The sequence below is a fragment of the Marmota flaviventris genome, chromosome 19, assembly GCF_047511675.1.
Source record: "Marmota flaviventris isolate mMarFla1 chromosome 19, mMarFla1.hap1, whole genome shotgun sequence".
Classification (NCBI taxonomy): Eukaryota; Metazoa; Chordata; class Mammalia; order Rodentia; family Sciuridae; genus Marmota; species Marmota flaviventris.
The window spans coordinates 9,071,656-9,095,548 of NC_092516.1; the positions used below are offsets into that span (position 1 = coordinate 9,071,656).

General features: G+C 49.0%; 1 protein-coding gene across 2 annotated transcripts in view; it reads left to right on the top strand.

Annotated features, from left to right (window-relative positions):
* Snx29 (sorting nexin 29) overlaps positions 1-23,893 on the top strand; it is a 385,059-nt gene that overhangs the window by 52,906 nt on the left and 308,260 nt on the right. The window contains exons 5-11 of one of the 2 annotated variants that reach the window (XM_027940802.3): positions 4,373-4,553; positions 7,059-7,129; positions 8,241-8,489; positions 10,422-10,797; positions 16,283-16,401; positions 19,782-19,857; positions 21,763-21,845. In XM_027940802.3, the coding sequence (XP_027796603.2) occupies positions 4,373-4,553; positions 7,059-7,129; positions 8,241-8,489; positions 10,422-10,797; positions 16,283-16,401; positions 19,782-19,857; positions 21,763-21,845 (1,155 nt within the window). Of the gene's footprint in view, positions 1-4,372; positions 4,554-6,135; positions 6,208-7,058; positions 7,130-8,240; positions 8,490-10,421; positions 10,798-16,282; positions 16,402-19,781; positions 19,858-21,762; positions 21,846-23,893 lie in introns of those variants that run through there. The other variant, XM_027940803.2, reaches the window with a different exon arrangement.

A 23,893-nucleotide genomic window follows, 5' to 3' on the forward strand; every position in this document is an offset into this window, starting at 1 on the left:
TGTTGGTTTCTTACCTCGTGTCCGTCCTGCTCTGTGGCTTAAGCAACACTGGCTTTGCTGGGGCCGTGGCTTGTCCTTCATCAGGTCATGAGTGGTGGGTGATTATGCTGGTCTTGGAGTTCTCTCTTCCACTCTGCTCCCTGTGGCTTTCTGGGATTACTCATCCTTGCTTCATAAAAGGGATAGTAGAGCTGGCTTTCTCCTGTCCCCTCTGAGATACTCAGAGTTGTGATAGTCCTCTGTGATAGTGAGCTACGGGTCAAGAGTGAAGATTTTGGCCTGATGGAGCCTATGAGCCTGCTCCCTACTTCTGGTCTAGTTATGAGAAAAAGGTGTCCTTGATTTACAAGGAGTCTGGGTGCTGTGGCTGGGCTATTTCTCATTGAGTGGCGTTTTGTTTGTTGTGAGGCTGCTTCATGCTGGTGACATGCACCCATCCAGGCTCTGGAGGACAGGAGTTACTCGGTGTCCTCCATCATCAACAGATGATCCTGTTATGGTCAAAGAACAGACCCTTACTCACTACCCTGAGCGTCATCTGGTTGCAAGCCACAGAAACCCTTTCCACCAAAGGTACTTTTTGACTGTAGTAACTTGGAAACCCAGGAGTTGAGTGGAGCTGGATTCTGGGGCCCCAGGTCTCCCCAGATCTGTTTCTGTCTTGCTCAGCACAGCCTCTGTGTGGGTAGGGGGTCTTTCCAACTGGGGCCTCTCTACATGATAAAGAGAAAAATGGCCCCATGTGGGTCCAGGTTTGCGGGACCATTAAGGCTTCTGCTTCTAGAACGGGGGTCAGCAGAGTTGTCTTTCGGGCTCAGGTAGCCACCTTGTATACTCTGGGCCGTGCGGTTTCAAGCGCAGCTACACGTTCCTGCTGTTGTAGCAGGAAGGCAGCCACAGACGACACGTGAGCAAATGGGAGTGGCTGTGATCCAGACCTCGACACACAGATGTGTGGTGGCTGAATTTGGCCCCAGACTATAGTTTGCTGACTTCTGTCCTAGAAAGATGACCAGGTAGACGTTGTGTGGAGGATCCTGTGGTCCAGACCCGGACTCGTGTGAGACTAGTGAGACCTGGTCTTTGGTCACAAAATTTAAGAAGTATCAAAAAACTCATCATTCAACATAATATTTCATGTAATACTTTCAAAAATTAAAGTTGATGTGAAAAAAGCCACAATGAACAAACCATCAAGTAGGGTCAGGATGAAGATAAGTTGTGTGCTCTGTTGTGGCCTGGTAATTGCCAGCCTGGGTTAGCTGCTACCTGGGGGTGGGGGTGGGGAGAGAGCAAGGGGTGGAAGTGAAGACAACTCCACATGCTCCTTTTGGGAGAGAGGGGTGCTGTAAGCAGAAGCAAGGGGGAGGGGTGCTGCTGACTTGTCTTCATGCCTCAGCTTTGTTGCAAGGGTGGTAATAATATGAATAGCTGTTTTTCACTGAACACCAATTATATTACCAGGCTGTTAGTTATGGCTAACAGCATTTATTGGATCTCATTTTCTCATTTTCCCTGTATAAAAGCCCTTAGAGGTAGATACTATGATGGCCATTGTACAGATGAGGAAAATAGAGGACAAGGTAAGGCACCCACCCAAGTCACACAATGCCTCAGTTAGAATCTGAGCCCTGGCGTTTATCTTCCTTGTAGTCTCTAGGGATTGACAAGGAGAGCTGAGGCCTGCTGGGAGCTGGCAGACTGTGCTGCCCATCACTGTCTATTAACAAGTACCCCAGGAAGCTTGCCATGCTATCCCCTTACCTCCTGGCTCTCGCTCTTGTTGGCATTTGGCTTTCAGGTGTTCTGAGAGCCAGAAGCCCTTGCACACTTTTGGAATGTATCCCACATTTCAAAGCAGATCAGTACATATTCCCAAATTAAATTATGGACACACAGCCTGCTTTAAATGGCAGGTGAGCTGCACTTTAAATAGACCACATTAATTCTGGCGGTGGAAGTGGAACCCTACTGTGATGATTCCTGCAGTCAGTGTTGCTCTGACAAGCTTTGAAAGGGTTCTGTGGCAGTAAGTAATTTACAAAATTGAAAGGAGAAAACACACGGTAAAGAGTTCCTGAGCATTCAAGGTCAAAGGGAGGCGATTGCATTTCTTGAGGAAGTCTGAGTGCAGGTGAGAGTCACTTGATCCGCAGCGTGATGGAATTACAGGTGGCTGGCTGAGCATTTGGAAACACATTATTGGACTGCTGGCCTCGGGCACTGCTCTCCTACATGCCCTGTCCTGGGTTCTGAGAGTGGAAAAAATACCATCTGTACATTGTGGTTTTGACTGATCTGATGAGTTTGGAAAGGGGGCGAGTTGGACATGTGACGATTGAGAGGGGACTGTCCCGAGCCAGTTGCCCATCGGTTTTGTTATCTTGGGGAGTTGATTCTGAAGGATCCCTAAGGGCCGCTTGGTCCATAAGGATTTGTATCCTAAAAGGAGAGTTTGAAGACTCGTTCTCCAAGGGGTCTGGGCTGTTGAGCATGAGCTGGAAGTTGGAGCTGGCAGCAGAGGCTCGGCTTTTCCTCCTGTGGATTAGGCAGCTGTGAACATGCTCACTTTGGAGAAGGTGGAGTGCCCCCGTTGCAAAAGGCAGAGTACTGTTGGGGGTTTGCAGTTAGCTGGCATGGTATGGCTTAAGGAGCACTAGGAGCTATGTATCCCTAGGCACGTTCTTCACTGGTCCAGGCCTGGGACTTTGTCTTTGTGGAGATGGCCTTGGTGGTTATGAGGTCAGATGGCAGTGTTTGGTATGGTGGCTGGTATAGTTGATGCTCAGTGAATAAATAATACCTGTTGCCACCCTTGCTATTGGAAGCATGAAAAAGTGTTGACAAGCCGATTGTTAAGAAAGTTGATCATAAATGAGGTATACATGAGGAGATCATAAATGAGGTATACATGAAGAGTACAACTAGGAAAAGCCTGCGCACAAGGATGAGAAAGGCAGAGGAATGGCAGCAGTCGTAAGGATGACTACTCCAGGGGTAAAGACAAACGTTACCTTTCCCTTAAAGCCTTAAATCTGTTCCTATCCTCAGACCTAGTAATTGAGCATATAGAAGTCTCTCTTAAGGAACTAAAAATGGGGACAATTATTTATGTGCAAGGATGCTTTTTGCTGTGGAGAGGGAAGTTGGCACCATATCATATTCTTAATAATAGAGAAATAGTTACATTGCATTTCACTGGGAAGCCATCAAAGTCAAGTTTCAAAGACTTAATGGTGGCAGGAAAATGTTTATGATCTAGACAAATGAAATAGGATACAGAATTATTATTGGTACTGGGAGTTGAACCCAAGGTGGCTTAAACATTGAGCCCTTCTTATGTTTTATTTTGAGACGGTGTCTTGCTAAGTTGCTTAGGCCCTTTGCTATATTGCTGAGCCTGGCTTTCAACTTTCAATCCTCCTGTCTCATTCTCCAGGGTCACTGGGATTACAGGTGTGCACCATTGTGCCCAGCTAGGACAGAAAATTATGCATATGTGCAGGTATAATCATACAATATGATGTATCATTTTTGATGATTGAAAATTACTGCAAGGTTGGTAGTTTTTTTTTTTTTTTTTCTCTTTTAAATGAGACAGGTCTCATTGTGTTGCCCAGGTTGGCTTTGAACCCCTAGGTTTGAGCGATCCTCCTGCCTCAGCCTCTGAGTAGCTGGGACTCCAGGGACATGCCATTGTTCTGGCTTAACATTGGTGACTTTAAAAATAACACAGATCTACTCCCTTGGAGTTGGGAGGCCTGAAGGTCAAGATCAGTTTCACTGGGTTAAGGTCAAGGTGATGGCAGGGCCAGCTCCTGGTGGAGGCTCCAGGGCAGAGCTGGCCTTGCTTCTTCCAGCTTCTGGTGGCTGCCAGCCTCCTGTGTCTGTGGATGCATCGTTCCAGTCTCTGCTTCCCTATCCCATCACCACTTCCTGGGTCAAATCTCTCTGCCTCCTCATGAAGATACTTGCTGCTATTGGGCCCACAGGGTTATCCAGGAAGATCCCCCTTTCCAAGTCCTTCATTTAACTGCAATTTGCAAAGACCATGTGCTGCGTAAGTTGACAGTCATGGTTTCCAGAGGTTAGGATGTGGATATCTTTGGGGTCGTAATTCTACTTGCCACAGGTGTTGATTTTGTGCAACTAGTGAAGTGTGTGTGAGGGGAGGCCTGGAAGGAGATTCCTGAGGATGTCACTGAACCTCTGGGTGGTGTGTCTGGGGTCATTTTTATTTTGGACATACTCTATTCTCCACCCCCTCTGTGCTGAGGAAGTGACTTTCACAATCTAAAAAAGTTGCTGGGGACTGCTGCTCTGAATGTTGTGAGCATCTCAGGCCGAGTGACGTGTTGTCGCCTCTCTGCAGAGCCCGTGTTCTGGCACTACGTGAAGGAGGTCCTCAACAGGCACGAGCTGCAGCGCTTCCACTCCCTGCGCCACATCACCTCCGACGTGGGCCGCGGCCGCGCCTGGTTGCGCTGCGCCCTCAACGAGCACTCGCTGGAGCGCTACCTGCACATGTTGCTCGCAGACCAGGGAAGGCTCAGGTACTAGCCCTCAGGCTGTGGGGCAGGTGGGGCAAAGGGGAAGAGGGTGGAATCGGGAGTCAGACTTCATGGACTTGCATCCCAGTCCCTCTACAGGGGCCCTCGTCTGTTCAGCTGTGCTGTGGGGACCCTCTGTGTGAGAAGGCCTTTAGAAGACTCTGCATGGCACCTGTGTATTGCTGCCACTCAGACCATGCTTATTATCAGCTCGCCTCCGGGTGTGCAGGGAACGGCTACAGTCTTTCATTTTGTGGAATTTTAATTTGGGTATTCTTTCATTCACTTGATCCCAAATTGACCTGAAAATATAGGTAGGTTTTAAGTTGGGAGGAAGTCTTTTTTTTTTTTTTTAATTAAAAACTGATTTTATTATGTTCCTTTTTTGGATCATAAATATAAAATATAAAATTCACTCTCAGTATAGGTCAGGTTATGCTGCAATAACAAATACCTCAGTGGCATGAGACAACCAAGCTTATTTCTTCCATGTGCTACATGTCTGTCAGGGGTGTGCTTGGCTTCTCATCTTGGGGACCCAGGCTGATAGGAGGCTCCATCTGTTTGCTTCATCTGTTTGCTTCAGTTATGTGCAGCCAAGGTAGGAAAAGGAGCTGTGGTTGGAGTAAACACTGGCTTGTATGGCCACTGCCCACGATACCTTACGCTCATGGCCGGCAGAGGTGATGTGAGTGTTGCCAAGTAGGAGCCAGTGTGGCACAGTCGGCCACATTCCCTAAGCACTGGAAAATGTTGTAGAATCCCTGAAAAATGGAATCACTTAGAATTTACACAAAGAAAACTCTCACCTGTTGGAATTTTTTCCCATCATTTTTCTATACTTGTGACACTCATGGTTTCTCTTGCTCTGGCTGTTTTTTTTTTTTTTCCCCCGAGAATGGGGGATCAGACACTTTGTCACCTGATACAAAGGGGCAGTGATAAATCCTGCCCTGCTTCCTTCAGGAACTTCCACATCAGCATGTGTAGAGCCTGAACATGGAGATTTCATTTGACTCAGTAACCGTTTCATCAGCATCACGTTGTGGTCCTTTGATTTCGCATCTTGCCAAAGTGTTCCCTGGCTCAGGTCTCCCCTCTGGCTGCTGCTATGGTTGCCTCTCCACCAGTGATTTTTTTTTTTTTTTTTTTGGGGGGGGGGGGTGTTCTGGGTTGTGTCTTAGGGCTCGTAAAATACTCCTCAATTTCTTGCATTGACACTGCCTGTGACACTTCACCATCTGACTCTGAAGTGGGAGGCTTGGGAACCGGGCAGCTGATGGTGAGGGCATGTGTGTGTTGCTCGGGGGGCAGAGTTGGGGGCTGAGAATACACCTCCCAAGCCTGACCTGCTTTAATTAAGGTTTGTTAACATAGATTTTTGTGAAGCTCTTTCCTGTGGATTACTGATGATGAGTTCAGAGTTGCATACTCAGTACCAAAGTCAAATTGAGCTGTGGGAAGCTGCAGCGAATCCCTAAGAGTCACAGTGGAATTTATTAGGGTTTGCCACTCACTTAATGCAGGTGGGGAAACCTAGTTCATTTACATGCACAGAAATGGCTCCCATTTCCAGAAGAGCACAGTTTGGAGAATCGGGCAGAGTAGAAATGCCAGCTTGACCTTGTGGTTTGTACTTCCACTAACATTTTGCTGGGTAAGTATGTTGGAAATGATGTCTCTCCTCTCTTCCCGCTCATTGTATTCAGTTGTGTCAGCAAATAGTTTTTCCAGTCTGTCACTGAACTTCGAGCCACTCAAGATTGGCTTGATTTGAGTAAAATTGAGCATTGAGCTTTGACTCCCTTACTTTAGAATCCTATGATGTGGTAGGGGGTGTCATGGTATTGTGGGTATTTGGTTGTGTGTTGTAAGCCTGGCTGTAGGGGGTGTCATGGTATTGTGGGTATTTGGTTGTGTGTTGTAAGCCTGGCAGATTGCCTTAGAAAGATCCTGAAGCCTTCCTGACCTCCCACCCCAACTGCTACTTAGATTCACGAGGCCCTCCTAGCCTTCTGACCTTTCCAGGGATAACTTGTACTTTGGGAACTGTAGTCCAGGCAGGTATTCTAAGTGAATGCTGTGATGGAGGAGCCATGGCATTTTGTAACTTCTTTCTGAAGTTGTCACCTCTGTGTTAGTGATAGCAGGCAAGCCCTGTTGGTCAGCTTGGATTTCCTGTCTGTCTCTTGGGAGCTCTGCTTGAGTGGAAGTCACCCCTCTGTGCTCTTGTTCTTTGTTGCCTTATAAATATATTTACATGTGTTTGTTTCAGTACTCTAAAGCCTGAGGTCTCGGGGGACCGACAGAGAAGTTGTAGACTATGTACATTCAGATCTTTGCTTATAGTAGGAAGCTTCACCCAGCAGAGATCTCAGATACCCTCCCTTCCCCATGATGACCGACCAGGAACAGATTGTCCAGAATGTCATCTAATGGAGTGATCTAGCCAGTGAATGCAGAGAACTACTCTTAAGAAGTTTTTCCTTTTCTCATTTCACTTTACAGCACTTTTTATGAAGACTGGTCTTTTGTGATGGATGAAGAAAGGTCTAGCATGCTTCCCACCATGGCAGCTGGTAAGCCTGACCATGGCCGGGGGTGATGGGTCCTGGGGACCTCGGCGAGTAGAGAGGGCTGCCTGGGGGTGGATTCACAACCCCAGGGGATGCTGTGAATTTTCCTGTCCCTCACTGATGGAGTCACTTGTTGCTGATCTTCCTTTAATGGCATTGAGCGTTGGGCACAATTATCTGGAAATTTGATACCTGGAAGAGAAAGCCTGGGCTGAAGGGTTGCTCATGGCTTGGCTGGTGTGATGTGAGGAGCCTGTTCTTTGCTGGCTGGATCCTGTCAGCTTTGTCCCTTTTACTTCTCCATGACGTGGGAATTCTGACAGCTCCCAGTTGCCATTGTAGAGCCGTGAGAGAATCGCAGGCGATACAGGGTCATGTATGTGGTTTGTCATTAGGGAGGCCCTGGGTTGATGTCACCTGATGGATTGCCAAGGTGTTCACTTTTCCTCTCACTCAAAGGGTGAAAGATGGAATCTTCCATATAAAAGTGGGCAGCTGTGTCTTTCTTCCAGTTGCCCATTTCTTCCCTTTTATTCCCCTAAAGGTTTCCACTAAGCTTTGCACACTGAGGGCTGTGTTAGTTTTGTCTGAGGAAGAGTTGGGTTTGAACTCGATTCCCTTTGCAGGCCTTAGGAGACCAGTGCACATTTTGATCTAGGGTAATCACAGTGACGCTCTTGCTGCAAATCTTGATTGCTTATTGAGCTGAGGTTGTTTTGATGTGATTATCTTTAATATTTATGACCATGTGAGGGAGATGATATTGCCCCCATCATATAAGTAAGGAAACTGAAGCCCCAGGGAGTAAAAGGTGCTTGGCCAAGGTCTCAGAGCTCGTAAGTAGCCGTGCTGGCAGTCTGCTCCAGCCCTTACACTCTCACCTACTCCTGGGTGACTCTTGTTTGCATTTGTCTTCTCAACCTTTGGGGAGGAAATCTGGAAAGTCTTACTCCCCTGGTAACTGGTGTCTGTTGACCCAGCTTTGCAGAAAGTTTTATAAATGTTTGAAATCGGTGTATAGTAATCCTGTGTGTACTGCGCTGTCACTCCTGTTTCTCATGTTGGAGGTGACTGCATGCTCCCAGGCGCTCCAGGCTTTCCTTTTTTTGGCCAGGGCTGAACTCCATACTCTTCGCAATTAACATCGACAACAAAGACTTAAATGGGCAGAGTAAGTTTGCTCCCACCGTCTCCGACCTCTTAAAGGAATCAACGCAGAACGTGACCTCCTTGCTGAAGGAATCCACTCAGGGAATGAGCAGCCTCCTCAGGGAGATCACAGCCTCCTCTGCTGTCTCCATCCTCATTAAGCCCGAGCAGGAGACCGACCCGTTGCCTGTTGTGTCCAAGAACGTCAGTGCTGGTGAGCAAGAATGGGCATTTGAGGTGGTGCACAGGGGTCCTTGTAAGGACAAGAGAATGTCTGCTGTGGACACCTTTTGTCACCTGAAGGTCATTCCCAGGGGAATGAAATCTAGGGCGCTTGCACTCTCAGGTCATGTTTATTTTTCTTACCTTCATTTACTCTGAAGGGGATCTGACAGGCTCACCTAGAGAAGACAGGGGAGAAGAGCAAATGTGGTGGGGCAGCCACAGGAGCCACATGGGCTTGGTCTTCAGTCGTCCACTCAAGCACTCACTGTGTTCTGTGTGTTAGGCAGCGAGCTTAAGATGGCTTGCCCACGATGAGCTTGCAGTCCCTTTGGGATGCACGAGGATATGTTTAAAGACTATATTCCTTTGGTACATGTGATGAAGGCCAATCACAGATGCTCTGGAGAATGAATACCACTTGTCTCACCTATGTTGTGAGGACGTTTAAGCAGAAGCCTGGGGGAAGAGAGGATTTGGTCAGCTTTAACACCAGGTGGGGGCAGGCAAAAGGAAGTTGATTTTTCAACAAGTTAATAATAGCTGGGCACGGTGGTGCACGCCTGTAATCCCCGTGAATTGGGAGGCTGAGGCAGGAGGGTCACGAGTTCGAAACCAGCATCAGCAACTTGGTGAGGCCCTGGACAACTTAGCAAGACCCTGTCTCAATAAAAAATAAAAAGGGCTGGGGATGTGGCTCAGTGATAAAATGCCTCTGGGCTCATTCTCTGGTACTACCCCCCCACCCCCCAAAAAAAAATTTATCCCGGAAGCAATGGATATTGCTATGGGAGAACTGGAAAATTTTGGCTTAAGTTCTAGTCCCTGTGTCCCCAAATCCCTAAGGCAGTAAATGTGGCCATCTTTGAAAATTATCAATGATGGTGAAAACTCAGAATACCACCGGCTCTTCGGCACAGACTTGACTGTCTTGCCTTCAGCAGACGCCTCATGTGCAGATGTAGAAAACAGGACGTTGAGAGCTTTGTGTAACAAAGACACACATTTGTACACCCAGAGGAGCTTTGGAAATTCTCAGAGCTGTGCTAGGCTGGTGAAGCATCACAAGGCCATACTTTGAGCCACTGCCTACAACTCCAAAGTGTCTCACATCCAAGTTGGATGATTGACGGGTGAACAAATGGACTCATCTTAACTCTGACCCCTCAGGCAGTCTTGCTCGCTGCTCCAGTTAGCCCAAATGACAAAAGGTGGTGGCTTAAATCCACCACGACTCGTTTTTTGACGACTCTGGATGGGCATGGCAGGGCTTCAGCTGGCTTCCCTCAGCTTGCTCATGGCATATCACTGGTGGCTGAGTTGGAAGGCCCAGGGTGGCCCACCTGTGTGCCTGACTGCTGGCTGCTCTGGGTGCCATCTGGGCAGCAGTCCGGGGTGGGGGGGGTGAAACAGAAGCAATGAGACCTCTTGTCACCTGGGCCCTAGAATGGGATGTTATTTCTGTCACATTCCAGTGGTACCATCAGAGCACTGTGCCTGCTTAGACTCAAGGATTTATAGATGGCGCACGGCCAGCAGCATCGTGCGGGGAGGGGCGGGGGTTGTAGCTGTGAAACAACTGGCTGCGACCCCCATGCTGGTTTTCCTGGTCTGGCCTACCACTTTTGGGCGTATTTCCCACAGTGAAACAATGGAAATCATTTCCGTAGTGGCAGCATCCTTGGAATCCAAGTGACACTAGAAGGGACAGTGTCCACCTATGATCTGAAGTGTGTTGACGTACAGGCCTGGGTCCATCTTGCTCAGTCTTCTATAGATGGGTATTTCTCAAGGATTTAAATAAATGAACATGGTGCAGTTAGCTTCTCAGTAGCCTGAGGGGATCTTTTGGGGCCCCGGGGGCGAGCTGGCCTGTCACCCTTCTGTCTTGCCCACTTTTTCTTGCTGTATTTTTCTTTGCCAGATGCCAGATGTAAAAAGGAACGGAAGAAGAAAAAGAAGGTGACCAACATCATCTCGTTTGATGAGGAGGAGGATGAGCAGACCTCTGGGGATTTTTTTAAAAAGCTTCCTGGGACAGGGGAGAGCTCGGAGGAGAACTCCGACCGGTCCTCGGTCAACATCATGTCGGCCTTTGAAAGCCCCTTTGGGCCGAATTCCAATGGCAGCCAGAGCAGCAGCTCCTGGAAAGTGGACTCCCTTTCTCTAAATGGGGAGCTTGGGTACCAGAAGCTCGATGTGAAGAGCATCGACGACGAAGGTGTGGATGACAATGAGGACGACGCGTATGGGGACCCATCAGGAAGGAAGCGTGCGGGCCACCTGGGATCACCAGAGAAGTAAGTGCCACTTGAGCTTCCGACAAAGGGACGTGTATTGCCCATTTCTCCTTCTCCCGCAGTGGAGGAAATCGGTCCATTTTCTATCTGTTAGGGCATTAGTCATTTTTCAGTCTTTATTTAGGAGGTGGTGATGTCAGCTTGCCATTCTCCTGAGAACTAAGAGGGGAAGGGAGTATATTTGAAGGCACTTAATACAAAATTAATGCCAGGAAGTGTGCCCTGAAGTTCTTGGTTTGCACAGAGGACTTTGGTTTTCATGAATTGGGTTTTTTTCATCTCTCACTTGTCAATCATAGAAGCCCTGGAGGAGGCAGGCTAGTCTAGAGAGCAGCTGTGTTCCTGTTTGTCTGCAGGGGTGTGAACAGCAGCAGCTTGCTTGTGTGGCTGCTGGAAGTCTCAACTCTGTAGAGGGTCGTGGGAGGGGAAGGGGTTAAGGCCTAAAGCAGAAAGCACAGTTGATGAGTGTGCATATTGGAGTCAGGACCACCTGGGATCTTGTACTTGGGCGAGTTTGAATTTCCACACACCCCAGAGCCTCTGGCCTCATCTGAGACCTGGAAGATGGCAGCACCTGTTGGTGGCAGGGCGTTGTGCAGTCAGCGATGTACTGCATGTGGGCCTTTGTTGCTGGTGCTGGCACAGCAAGTGACATAGCACAGGTCAGCTGCTGCCGCTGTTCTACTCTAATAGTTCTTACATTGTCTCCTCTTCACCCAGAACAGTGCCAAAGGAATCACAGAAGGCTTCATAATCTAGGCAATTAAATACGCATAAATGTGTCTTTCTGTATAACTGAGGTATCCTGGTGTTAGGGTGCACAGTATGACAGCAGCTCAGGGCTAGAGCCTTACTGTCTTTTTTTTTTTTCCTTGTGGTTCTGGGGCTCAAGTCCAGGCCCTTGCAGATGCTAGGCAAGTGCTGTAACACTGGACTACATGCCAAGTCCTTTTAATTTTATTTTGAGACGAGGTTTTCTTACATTGGGCAGGATGGCATTGAACTTGCAGTCCTGTAGCTTCGGCCTTCCGAGGAGCTTGGGTTACAGGTTTGTGCCAATGCACCTGGTTTCATGTTTTAATATTAGGTTCTTTTTCAAGAGACTAAACTTTATTTTTGCTTCAATCCTCATTTACACAGATGCTACTGTTGGTGGTGTTAGCTTGTTGATCATCCGTGAAGTGCTGGATGACGTACCTTAGTGATAAAGCAACCCTGTGAGATCGGTGGCCATCATACCTGCTCTGTAAGTGAAAGAGCAGGATTCCATGGAGTGGAGATTTGTCAGATGGGATTTGGGTTCGGATATGTTGTATCCTAAAGTTATACTATCAAATATTCTCCATGCTTTTATATAATCATGAGTCTCGATTGGCCAGTGTGGTGGTTGACCATGATGGCCTACCTGACTGGGCTGTGGAATACTCAAACAACATTTCTGTGATGACATTTCCAGATGAGATGAGTAGCATTTGAATGGGTCAGCTCAGTAAAGCAGATGGAACTCCCCGGAGTGGGTGGGCATCTTGCAATCCTTTGGGGACCCGACTAGAACAAACTAAGGGAGAGGAGGAACTGTGTCTTCTCTGCCCGCCAGCTTAAGCTGGGACATTGGCCTCCGTATTCTCGGGCTTCAGACCTGAACTGAATGACATCACTAGCATTTCTAGGTCTCCATTTTGTAGACTGTGGGGCTCTGGACCTTCGTAATCAGTGAAGCAGCTCCTCAGTCGAAGTCTCCGTCTTTGCCTATTCCCTCCATTTCCCCCACTTTGGTTCCTTCTCTGCAGAACCCTGATCAACTCGACTGTGGTCCTTCAGATCCCTGCCCTGCCCTGCTAAAGAGTTCCCTTTACTGTTGTGTAATTGGGCTGCTGGCATTGATTTTTTTTTTTTTTTTTTTTTTTGTTGTTGTTGGCCAGTTTGAAGTGGAGATTTTCATTTCTGCTCTGAAATTATTTGTTAGGATAGCTGTTTGGAAGCACTGCTCTTGCTCCTAGGCTATGGATGGTTTTTGTGCCTGGAAGCTGTCTTGTGACCCGATGTATTATTCAGGCTTCTCCAGAGAAGCACAACTAGTAGGGTGGTGTTTCCTCCTTTTGATCCCGCTCTGTTTCCTATCTATCTGACTCTGTATTGCTGTCGCTCCCTTTCTTGATTTATTTTAAGAAATTAACCTATATTACAGAGGCTGGCCAGTGTGAAGTTGGTAGGTGGCTGACCACTCGGTGAAGAGCTGCGTTCAACCTTGAAGGCAGTCTGTTAGCAGCTCTCCTTCTTCCTCTGGAAAGTCGGTCTCACTGGTTGGGTGAGGTTCCCCAGTTAGGCAGGACAATCTGCTTGGTCTTTTGACTTAAATACGACTCTCTCTTGAAAAATACCCTCATGGAGACATCTGGAATACTGTTTGATTAAGTATCTGGGTGATGTGGCCTGGTCAAGTGGACACATACAAGAACTCTTACAGCTACATGAGTTCTCCTGGGCCATTTAGGAAGTGCCACTGGATTCTGTGGCTCTGTAGGTGGGTGCACCTGAATTGATCCACTCTGTGCTCTTTTGGCTGCAATGAGCCATTCCTCTTCCTATCCTGCAGGTGCCATTGAGTGGAGGCTGGAAGGGGAGGCCAGCTCCAGGCCAAGGTGGCTGCTGGCATTGTGATGTGTAAAGCACAAAGCTGTGCTGGTGACCTCCAAGGGGGCCTGGGTCCTCCAAAGCCAGTGGGCCTCCCGCAGACTGTGGACAGCTTCTCCTGGTACACAGGGGGATCTCGATTGAACACTCCATAGAGCAGCCTGGGGAAGAGCCGAGGAATGATGAGATGGCCTGCCAAGTAATACTTTGATTTTGATTTTAAACTAAGGCTCATAGGAAAGGCCCACGAGGCTGGAACACAGCAGGTGTGTGAGGGGGCTGTGGCAGGCCAGGAGCAGCTCGGTGGGTGCCACCACCCTTGGTTGTCTTGAGGAGGTCTGTTGTCCAGAGCTGGGTGGACTCCTGTGACAGCTAGTCATAAGCCACTGCTTGATGACCAGTGTTCTCCCCCTGCCTCAGTACTGGCCACAGGTATTGGCTTTGTGTTTTTCATCAAAAGGGATAATATCCTTATCATACAAAGGAGTTTTTCTGTCACCTTATGTGCTCTGACATCATTAAATAGGTAAGAACATGATTCCAAAGGAATTAAACATGAATAAATGTTGCACCTTATTAGCAATGAAGTAAATGCGAAGGGAAACGAGGGTCCCATGTCTTGCCCATCACATTTGCCAAGATTTGAAAGGGAGCCCCAGTATTGTGGCCTGTATGGGGGGGAGGCAATCTCTCAGTGCACCTCTTCCCAGGTGCAAAGGGGGTGTTCAGTCCACATTGGTGCAGTGATGATGGCACAGCTGGTACCAGGGGCTGTCGACAGTCCTGAGGAGATGGTTGGGCCATGTCAGGAGCTGTGTTGGACCTACTTGATTTGGCAGTGATGGAATCTGCCTGGGGATGCACCAGGTGGATTCAAAGTCCCGACTTGGAAGCAAAACGCCATAGCTGACCTAAATGTGCAGCCACTGAGGCGGTTACCAGCTGGGCGTGCAGGAGTTGGGTGTTAATATAGTCATGTCTGGGATCTTGAACATTTTGAGTGAGTTTGATTATCTGGTAGTAAAAAGATGAGCTCATCTTCTTACTATCAGATGGAAACATAAGACAGAAAATTCTCCATGTGGTTTTGTTACAGCCATGTGAATGTAAGTCGCATGGAGACGGTGTCCAGCCCAGTTGTATTTTGGGTACTTCTGAAAGTATCTTTTCCAAGGAAAAGAACACCCACTGTTGAGCCAATCTTGAAGCCACGTCCTGAGGCTTTCCCCGACTTGGGAATCACTTTAACTCATTTTGCTCATATTGAAGTGGTGGCCCTTGGGGCTGCTTTTCCTTGGGTTCAGATTCTCGTCTGGAGGGTTCTGGCTTTACCTCGTGCACACACACGTTGCCGGAAGTGGTAAGAACTGTGTTGGAAACGAGCAGAATACCCCCGGTACAGAGCTGGTGGATTGCTTGATAACGGACTGTGGCCTTTGCTGCCCTCTGCTGAGAAGGGTGCACTGGCACTGCCACAGCTGTCCATCCCCTGGGCCACCGGCTTCTAGACCAGAGCCTCAGAAGCGTGGCTCTGACAGGTGAACTTGGTTGTGCCTCTAGAATCTGAGTCTTGGTCAGAGTCGGGGTCAGCTGCCAGGACATGGGCAGGAGTAGCCCTTCCTTTGCCTCCCCCTGCCTGAGTGTCATCGCCTTACCCGTGGGATTCAGTGACAAGTTTTGCGAAATTGTTAGAAATAGTTCCTCAGTTTTCTCCTCAGTGTCTGAACGTCTGACCTGACCAGAAGCTAGAGCAGCCGGAAGGAGACGGTGTCTGACCAGCCTGTAGGAGGGGCCGGCCAGCCCGCCTGCCCTAGCCAGGGACAGTTATGAAGAAATACCAACACAGACAAGTAGGCCATGGAACCTGAAATATTCACTAGCTGGTCCTAAACTTAGTCAATCTCTTCTCTAAAATAAAAACTCTGTAATGTCACGTGGTGGACAGAGGCTGGAGCGCCATTGTAATTGGATTTGGAAAACCCAAAGCCTTGGTTCTGTCATATGTGGCTGTTGACCTTGGACAAAAAAAAAAAGTCAAATAGTTGGAGTTTTCTTTTTCTTTTCTCTCCCACACCCGTCCCTTCTTTTACTAAGTAGGTATGGTTATCAACTTTGGTCTTCTTTATTTACTGAGATACAAAAGAATTTTATAAACATCTAGGAACTGCGTGAACACATCCTGGTATTTACTAATGTTCCTGATTGTCCAGAGGCAAAGCTGCAGTGGGCGAATGCTCAGGCAGCTTGGAGTCCTCCTGGTGTTACGAAGGCTGTGTGTGTTGGTTTTGAACTTGGCAGATAATAGAATAACATCATATGAGCCTGGTTAATACTTTAGCTGACCTCCTTTTATTGAAAACCCAGTCACAAGTGGGTCTGATTGTCCTTTGACCCATGGGGTCTGAGAACCAGCGAGGCAAAGCGACATTAGCCCAGAGTTGTGTAACCACCGTTGTTTGAGAACCCAGATGGTGGCATTTTCTCTTGCTCAGCACTTTGTGTGGCTGGTGCCTCCCCTTCCACGTGTCCTGTCCCTCTCCTTCCCTCAGGTCCTTGCTTCCTTCAACTTGCTCCTCACAACTCCCCCTTCAGGCCAGTCTTCCATGATCTTCCTGATCAGCGACATGATTCTGAACTGCTGTTTGACATCTTCCCAAAGGATATGTGACTGATGTCCTTGCACCTGTCAGGGTCTGGATCCCCACTTGATGTTCCAGACTCCTGCCCATCAGCCCCATCCTGGCCTGGGTGTTTCCCAAGAGCCCTTGAGGAGGCTCAGCAGATGTGCCTGGTGGTCACAGGCCCTTTGGGAGTCTGGGCCTTGTCATGCAGCTGTCTTCTTTCACCTTAGGCCCCTGGATGGGAACACCTGCCTCTCCCAGGTGCACAGCTGGGCTCCGCTGCAGGTGCTCCACGGCGATGCTGATGTCCTCTTCCCGGTCAGCGGTGTGGGCTCCTACAGCCCGGCAGGTAGGTGCTTCCTCTTTTTTTTTTTTCTTCCCAATGAGAGCATCAGTTCTGAGAACCAGCATGAGAATCTGAGTTACCTGCACAGGTAGGAATGGGAACCTGGGGCCCAGAGCAAGGAGGGGCTTGTGGGGGACTCAGAAGCTACAGGGCCTTAGTGTTCTAGAAATTTGAGCATCTGAGTGAGTTGGGCTGACCTGGCTGGCAATCCCCCAGGAGCCCCCAGGTCTGTTTTACTTTTTTCCCCAACACCAGTGGCTTATTGAACTTGCTCATGTCAAAGTAAACATAAAGAGTGATTGCCATTTTGCCTTTTAAGACCTCGGTTTCCTTCTGAATCTGGCAAGAGGCAGTTCGGTGGTAGAGGGGGCTATCTGTCAAGTCACTGGTGCCCTGGACAGAAAGCTTTTGGGGCTCTGGGGCGGGTTGCTTGAACTGGCCTTTGACTATGGGCCAGTGTCCTTGCACATTCCATGTGGTGGGCGGGCTCACGTGTAGTCTTACTGTTTCCTGTAGCTGAACAGGCCATGGGACTCTGGGGGTTATGTGTGGGTGAACCTGGCTCTCCCAGCAGGACAGGTGCGCCATGCAGTGCACAGAACCTGTAGAGAGAAGTGCCTGGTCATTGTCACTCTCCTCCCCCAGCACTGCGAGCTCAGAGAGGCCTTAGCCCGACAGACAGGTGCTCTGCCATTTTCTAGGGAACACACGCTTCTCTGGGCCTAGTGTTAGGGAGCTGTGACTGGAGTCTTCCAACTGCTTAGGAAGCTGTTGAAATTTGAACTGGGTGAAGGATTATTCTTGTCACTTGGTGAAGGACAGAAATCTACCTACACTAGCTGAAGGCCAGACAGATGGGCTCCGCAGGCAGCAGAGTGGACTTCCCGTCTGTCAGTCTGGGTGACCTGCCTGGAAAGTGGATGCCGGTAGTGATAACAGTGCCTGCCAGGCTCTAGCAGTGAGTCCAGTGCTGGGGAGAGGTTGTCCTGCTCAGCTGGGGGGTTCACTGCACCATTCCCTCCCTCAGATGTGTGGTGAAGACTCCCAGGTTCACCTGGGGAAAGACAGGCTGAGGAGGCAGTGCTAAGACGGGGCAGCTGAGTGTGTCCACAGCTGGGAGCAGGGCTGATGGAGGGGACTCTAGATGGGGGGAGGCACAACCATTGTGGTCATCCTGCTTCCTGTGCTGCCCCCACCCCGGTCTGTCATTGCCCTCTTCATTCTCACTCCTCCCCTTTCTACTTGAACTTGGCTGAGGTGCCAACAACATTGCTCAACCTTGTGACCTTTGATACCAGTGGGGACATCTCGCCGGGTCTCAGCTGAAATCCCAGAGAGGGCCGGTGTGGTGGGCCTGGCTCGTGTCCGCAGGCCAGACCCCAGAAGCCCTGCCTCTTCAGCTCCCCTGTCCAGGTGGCTGAGGGGGTCGCCTTGTCATTGCTGGACTATGTGAGACAGGGGTGGGGGCTTGGAAGCTCGAGGGGGGCCCAAGGGTATCCAGGGCCATGGGAGAGTTCTGATGTTTGCACATAGCCTCCGACATGGAGCTCCTCAGCCTCTGATCCCCGCTCAGTCCTCGTTACCTGCTGTTAAATGCTGGCTGGCTGTGGGCACCCGGGGCAGCAGGCTCTGCCCCTCGAGCCTGTGAGACAGGGAAGCTGATGGCTGGTGCTTTGGGGCCTTGCAGTTTGGCATTAGGGAGCTGTGACTGGAGTCTTCCCCTAATTTGGGATCTGATCTTCCAAAGCCCAGCATTCTAGGCTTTTCATGGATAAGGGCCTCCAGGATCCTCAAGAGAAGGTCCCCATTGCCCCCCAGCACATCTCCTGTGGTCTCGTGGCTGTCAGCCTGGCAGACCCAGAGGCTCCACTTGTTACTCTTGAGGGGACCCCAAGTTCCAGCTTACCTTGATGGTACTCACCAGAGGTGACTTGTAGGAGCCAGTATACCAGTGTTTAAAGGTGCTGCAGTCACAAAACCATAGGAGCCTTGTAGGCCGTGACAGCCTGTGGGCAGGGGAGCATTGTAGGGAAGACCCATGGTGGCTGAAGGTGCTGGATCAGGGCTGGGGACTGGTTACCTGCTGCTAAGTTGCGTCAGTCCCTCTGCCTAGTGTCTGTGTCCATGGGAGGCACCTGGGCCAGGTGGTCTCAGGCTTGGCCTGCCAGGGTAGGCTCTTTGGGAAGGCTCTGCTAACATTTTTCTGAGACTCCACTTTTGCCCCATGTCTGACTAGTGTCCCTCAGGTTGATAGTGACATTAATGCATTCTTCCTAATTCTGGCTGAGGGGCCATTCTGCCCTTTACTATGACTTCCCACGTGGACAGCTTCTTGCCTCAAGGGATTTTTCAGTCCTCTTTGAAAATGTTGCCGCCTTTGTAGTCACTACATTGGGAGTAATTAGAGAAAGGGGGAGTGGGGGGGGGGGACAAAAAGGAAGCTGGGCCTGGCCGGGAGCCGGTGTTTTTAAGGGAGAGGGAACATGCTATGAGTACCCTTGTGAATCTTGCAGGAGGCAGCTCTGCGGTGGAGGGGACTACCTGTCCTGGGTTAGGGGCAATTCAGAGAGGGGAGACCAGCCCAGGGTCTCATCATGGGACCTTGAGCAGGTGGAGGGCTGGGCATGCCTGTGACCTAAAATGGGGCAAGGTGAGTTTACCTGTAAGTCACGGGAAGTCTGACTCCAGCAGACCAGGCTAAGCAGACGTGATGGTGCAGAGGAGGCTGTGTTGCTCTTTTGGTCCCTTTCGGGTGCAGGGCTAGTTTCATGATGGGCGTTGACAACGAGGAGTTGCTCTAATGAGCAAGGGTTCCCTTGGGTGATATGGATCTTAATGTCACCATCCAGCCTGGGGCTTGTGGGTTTTTACCCTTTCCTGCAAAGAGGCTTGTGCGGGCACTCATGCATTTATGAAAATCGGTAACATGAGATATTTATCATCTCACTCCTTTGGGAATGTGCTTCTGAATGCTATGTACGCAGGGTTAAGTGGCTTTTGGAGAAAGCCAGGTTGTTGGTGATTAGACTTTGCTGCCCTCTGCTGTCTGTCTCAAGTCCTGACAGGCAGGAGAAGGTTTGTCCTATAGAAAGCTTTTTTTAAAAAATTACTCTGATTCTGGGGTTGGCCCTGAATACAGACTTCATGGGCAATTCCACTTGCCTTAAGATCAAAAGTCACAGGTTAAGTGGGAGATAGGGTCTTCCATCAGCAGCTGATGCCAAGTTATAAAAATGCCTGGGAAAATGGAGTGGTAGCAGATTAAGATCCAATGTGTGGGTGAGTAAGAACTTGTAAGTCAGCTTATGTAGCAGATGAAGGAATGACAAGAAGAGGGAATTGGAATAAACACCTTATCTCCTCTCTGTGATGTCTTTACCCAGATCCCCCCCTGGGAAGCCTGGAGAACGGAACAGGACCTGAGGACCACATTCCCCCAGAGCCTGGGCTTCGGTACAGGTTAATATTAAGAAACTAGGTTGCCTTGTGTATTAATGTATTATTCACAATTTGGCATTTTATTCTTTTTTATAGTACCAGGGGCTGAATCCAGGGGCGCTCTACCTCTGGGCTATATCCCTGTTCTTATTATATTTGAGATGGGGTCTTGTCAAGTTGCTGAGGCTGGCCTCGAACTTGGGATCAACCTGCCTCAGCCTCCCTAGTGGCTGGGATCACAGGCATGTGCCACTGTGCCTGGCTGGCATTTTATTCTTTTTTAAAGCTAGGAGGAACCTGCTAGGGTTATATGCAAGGTCTTACTTCACACTTCTGCTCAGGGGTAGTCTTACATCTCACAGTGTGCCCTTGCCAAGAGGCTTAGATCATCTGTCCCCACGGAGTTACTGCAGGAGACTGCACAGTGGTCAAACTTTATTTGCATACCTCCTGTCCTTATGCTTTTTGAGCTATATCTGAGTACTTCCTGTCATTTTCTTAAAGTACTTCCTATCATTTTCTTAATCTAAATACTAATACTTGGTAATATTTAACAGTCCTAGTATTATATTTAAGTCCCTTTGATGCCATGTAATATTTAAGTACATCACCTACAGAGCAAAAGGGTTTTTTTTTTTTTTTTTTCCCTCTCAAATTGAAGAATCTCAAGGGAGAACTGAGTTGCCAGGTCATTGGCTGTTTGGTGACAGTAGAGGTAGACGGCAAGGTTTCCCAATGTGCCCACTGTCCTTGCTGCTCTTACTTTCACTACTTTTTTTTCCTGTGATTTTAGTTTGATGTCTCAGGGACGTATCCACGTGCATTTCCAACCCTGTCTTCAGGGTGGGCTTCTTGTCTGCTGCCCCCAAACCAGACATGGTGCCCCTGTCAAACCCAGAATAGGCGGGATTCCAAAAGTGACACTACCTGGAGCAGGCTAGTACATGGGGTGCCAGGTAAAAGGATGGCGTCACAGACCCTTCCAGGGCTCAGTTCTTTATCCTGTTTATTTTTAGAAAATTTGCAGAATGCTCCAATGAATGAAAAATGACTCTTTAACCCAACTCCATGGTGTGGTCGATGCTTTGATGCTTTCCCTCTGAGTGTGTGCGCGTGTGTGAGCATGTGTGTGCAGGTGTGTGTATAAGCACTACATGTGGCCCTGCTATTTTCACAAAAGGTGGTCAAATTATTTTTTCACATTGCAAAATCATTACAAAGAGCTGGCCCTCATTATTTGCAGGGATTCTGTTTTGTGGAGTTTCTGTGAACGTTCCGCTGTTGCTTGGCGGGGAGGTGCTGGGTTGGTTATCTGAGACTTTGTCACGACATTTTTCTTGGTTGGTCAATATGTCTGGCTTTGCCTCTGCCTGTTTAAAGACGGCTTGTTGAGTGTCTGGTGTTGACTGTCGCACTGAGCTCGTGGTCAGTGGCAGATGGCTCCTGCCTGGATGGAGCGCTCTCGCACGTTGCCCCCTGAGGCGCGTGGTAGCCTCTTGCTGTAAACTCATGAGGCAGCCATGTACTTGGGGACCCCTATAAACAGAAAATCTCCCAGAAGCCCTACTTAAATGTGGAAAATCTAGGACTAAGGAGACTATGGAAAGGACACTTGTCTACAGTTGGGAGAGTTGAAATGAGAAGGCACCTTGCTTGTCCTTAGCTGGGGACTCCATTGTTTTGCTCATGAGCGACTTGTGAAAGTATTCTGTGAGTATTGATTTTTGGGGCTACAAATACACTTCATGAGTAGACTAGTTGACAAATATGGAGTCTGCAAATAACAGGATCGACTGATTTCTGATGGCTGCCTTCTGTCCCTTCCGCTAGAGAACCCCAATAAGTGACCACCCGCTCGTGTTTTGAGCGGGGAGGTTGGGCATTTTAAGTGGCTGAGTGTAACTTCCTTCTCCCTCTTTTTCCCAGTGTGGACGCTAGCCCTCCAGCCCAAGGAAGTCCTCTGAGCAGCCTCTTGCCTTCTGCATCGGTGCCAGAATCCATGACGATTAGTAAGTACTCCTCCCGCTGCCACCACCCGAACTGGCCTGGCTGTGGGTCTGTGCATCACGGAAGAGTCTTTGCACTTACTCCTACATGACTGAGGATGTGGCTGGCTGTGAACTTGAGGTGTAGTGCATGGTTGCAGGCTTTGGACCCCTGGGTAACCTGTGAGGCTGGGGTGTGTGCATCCTCTTGGAACATGCCTTGGGTGGAGTGGCACTGAGGTGGATGGGAAACTTCTGTGGCTCAGTTTCAGGGTTTGCTTCCTGTCAGGTGATCAGCAGCAGAGGAGAAGTCTAGGCTCCTTTTTGTGCTCCAGAGGAGTCAGGTTTATCAGTGAGGAAGATGCAGCCTCCCCAAACAGGGAGAAATGTTGCTAATGATCAGACTTAAACTGTCTCCATCTTTACTATCTTAAGCAGAGAAAGCATTAGAGAGCAAGAGTGGGTTTGACTGGCTTTATATAACACAAATAAATCAACATGGCTGACAAGTTAGAGATGCCAATCTGAGGCAGCCAGGCTGGGACTGGTGCATGGCTCCATGGTCATTAGAAACCAGGGCTCCTCCTGTCTTGCCTTATAGGTCAAAAGGAGCTGTTTTAGCTCCAGCCATCTCATTCTCATCCCAGGAAGTAGGAAGGAGGAGGGGGAAAGGAGAGGCTTTCTTTGGACCCTAAATTCTATATGTGGAAACAAACTTGGATCCCGTACAAATTATAGCTTTTTTTTGGTTAATCAGCATCCGACTGAAATTTAGCATTTCCTTCAATTACGAAAGTAGCAGCAGGCCTTAGGAACTGTAGCTGCAGTGGCAGAGTGAGTGCCTTGGTCGCCGATCGAAGTCATAGGCACCTTTTAACAACTAGGGCATGATGACATCTTGGTTCACTTTCACTTTGAAATGCAGTAGTTCCTCAATGTGATAACGTGGGAACATGCATATGACTGTCACTTGAATGTTGTACATGTGGGTCATTCTCTTTCAACTTAAGCAGTTCCTTTGTAGTTTTTTGTTTAGTGAGTTTTTAAACATTGTTTGTTCTCTGCAAGGAAGCCCATGGGCTACCCTAGACCATGGAATAGGCCCCATGGTACATGACAGCAGAAGCCCCCCAGCTGTGGGGACCCACTCCAGAAGATGTGCACAGAATCACATTCATGTCTTGGGCCAACGGTAGTCCCTTGAACTCCCCTGGCTGCAAAGGAGGAAACCTGCTCTCCCCCATGAGTCCCCCTCTAGGGAAGGAGGATGGAGTTTCAGAGGCACCCAGTGTTCAGTTTCAAGGGTTCAGTTTCAAGAAACGGGAAGTGGGTAGGTGCTCTGAGGTTGCTGTGGGAATGTATGGCTCATCCTCAGGCTTGAATTCAGCTGAGCAGGTATTTCTGGATCCCCAAGTACAGAGGCCATGTGGAGTAGGTGAGCATGCAGGTTCCTGTTTCTGAGATTATAGCCATTTATTTACCTCTGTACTACCCCATGGTTGTGTTTTTTTTTTTTTTTTAATGGTATCCCCCCCAAAAGCCACCCTCCCCCCAAAACAAAACGAAATATAACTTGAATGTTTTTATTCAGAAGGGAACCCTTAGCAGCTCTAGGTATGCAGTAATGACACTAGCAGCTGACTTCCATAGTGGGTAACTGAACAGAAGTAGAGGGAAATGGGGTCCTGGAGTGAGTCTGGCTGTTGCTGCCTGGGTTCTAATGGAAGCCCTCTCACTGTTGATGGAGGTGGAGGCTCCGGCTTCTTTTTCTGCTTGGGCCTGTGGCACCTCCACGAGGGGCACGCATCTTGATCTTCATGCAGCTACCAGAGACGAGCGGTGGATGAACAGAGCAAGAAAGCCCGTCTGGACCCTGTCTGGGGGCTGGCCCTGTTGGAGCTGCTGCTTGGGGAAAGGGACCCACTAGAAGAGACGGGAGTTGAGGCAGACATCCAGGTCCTGCCACCAGGCAGCCAGTCAAGAGCCACTGGAAAGCCACAGCCTTGGTGCCGGCGATGGCGCCTGAACTTGATTGAGGGACATGGTGAAGCTTGGGTGAGGGAGTTTTTGGA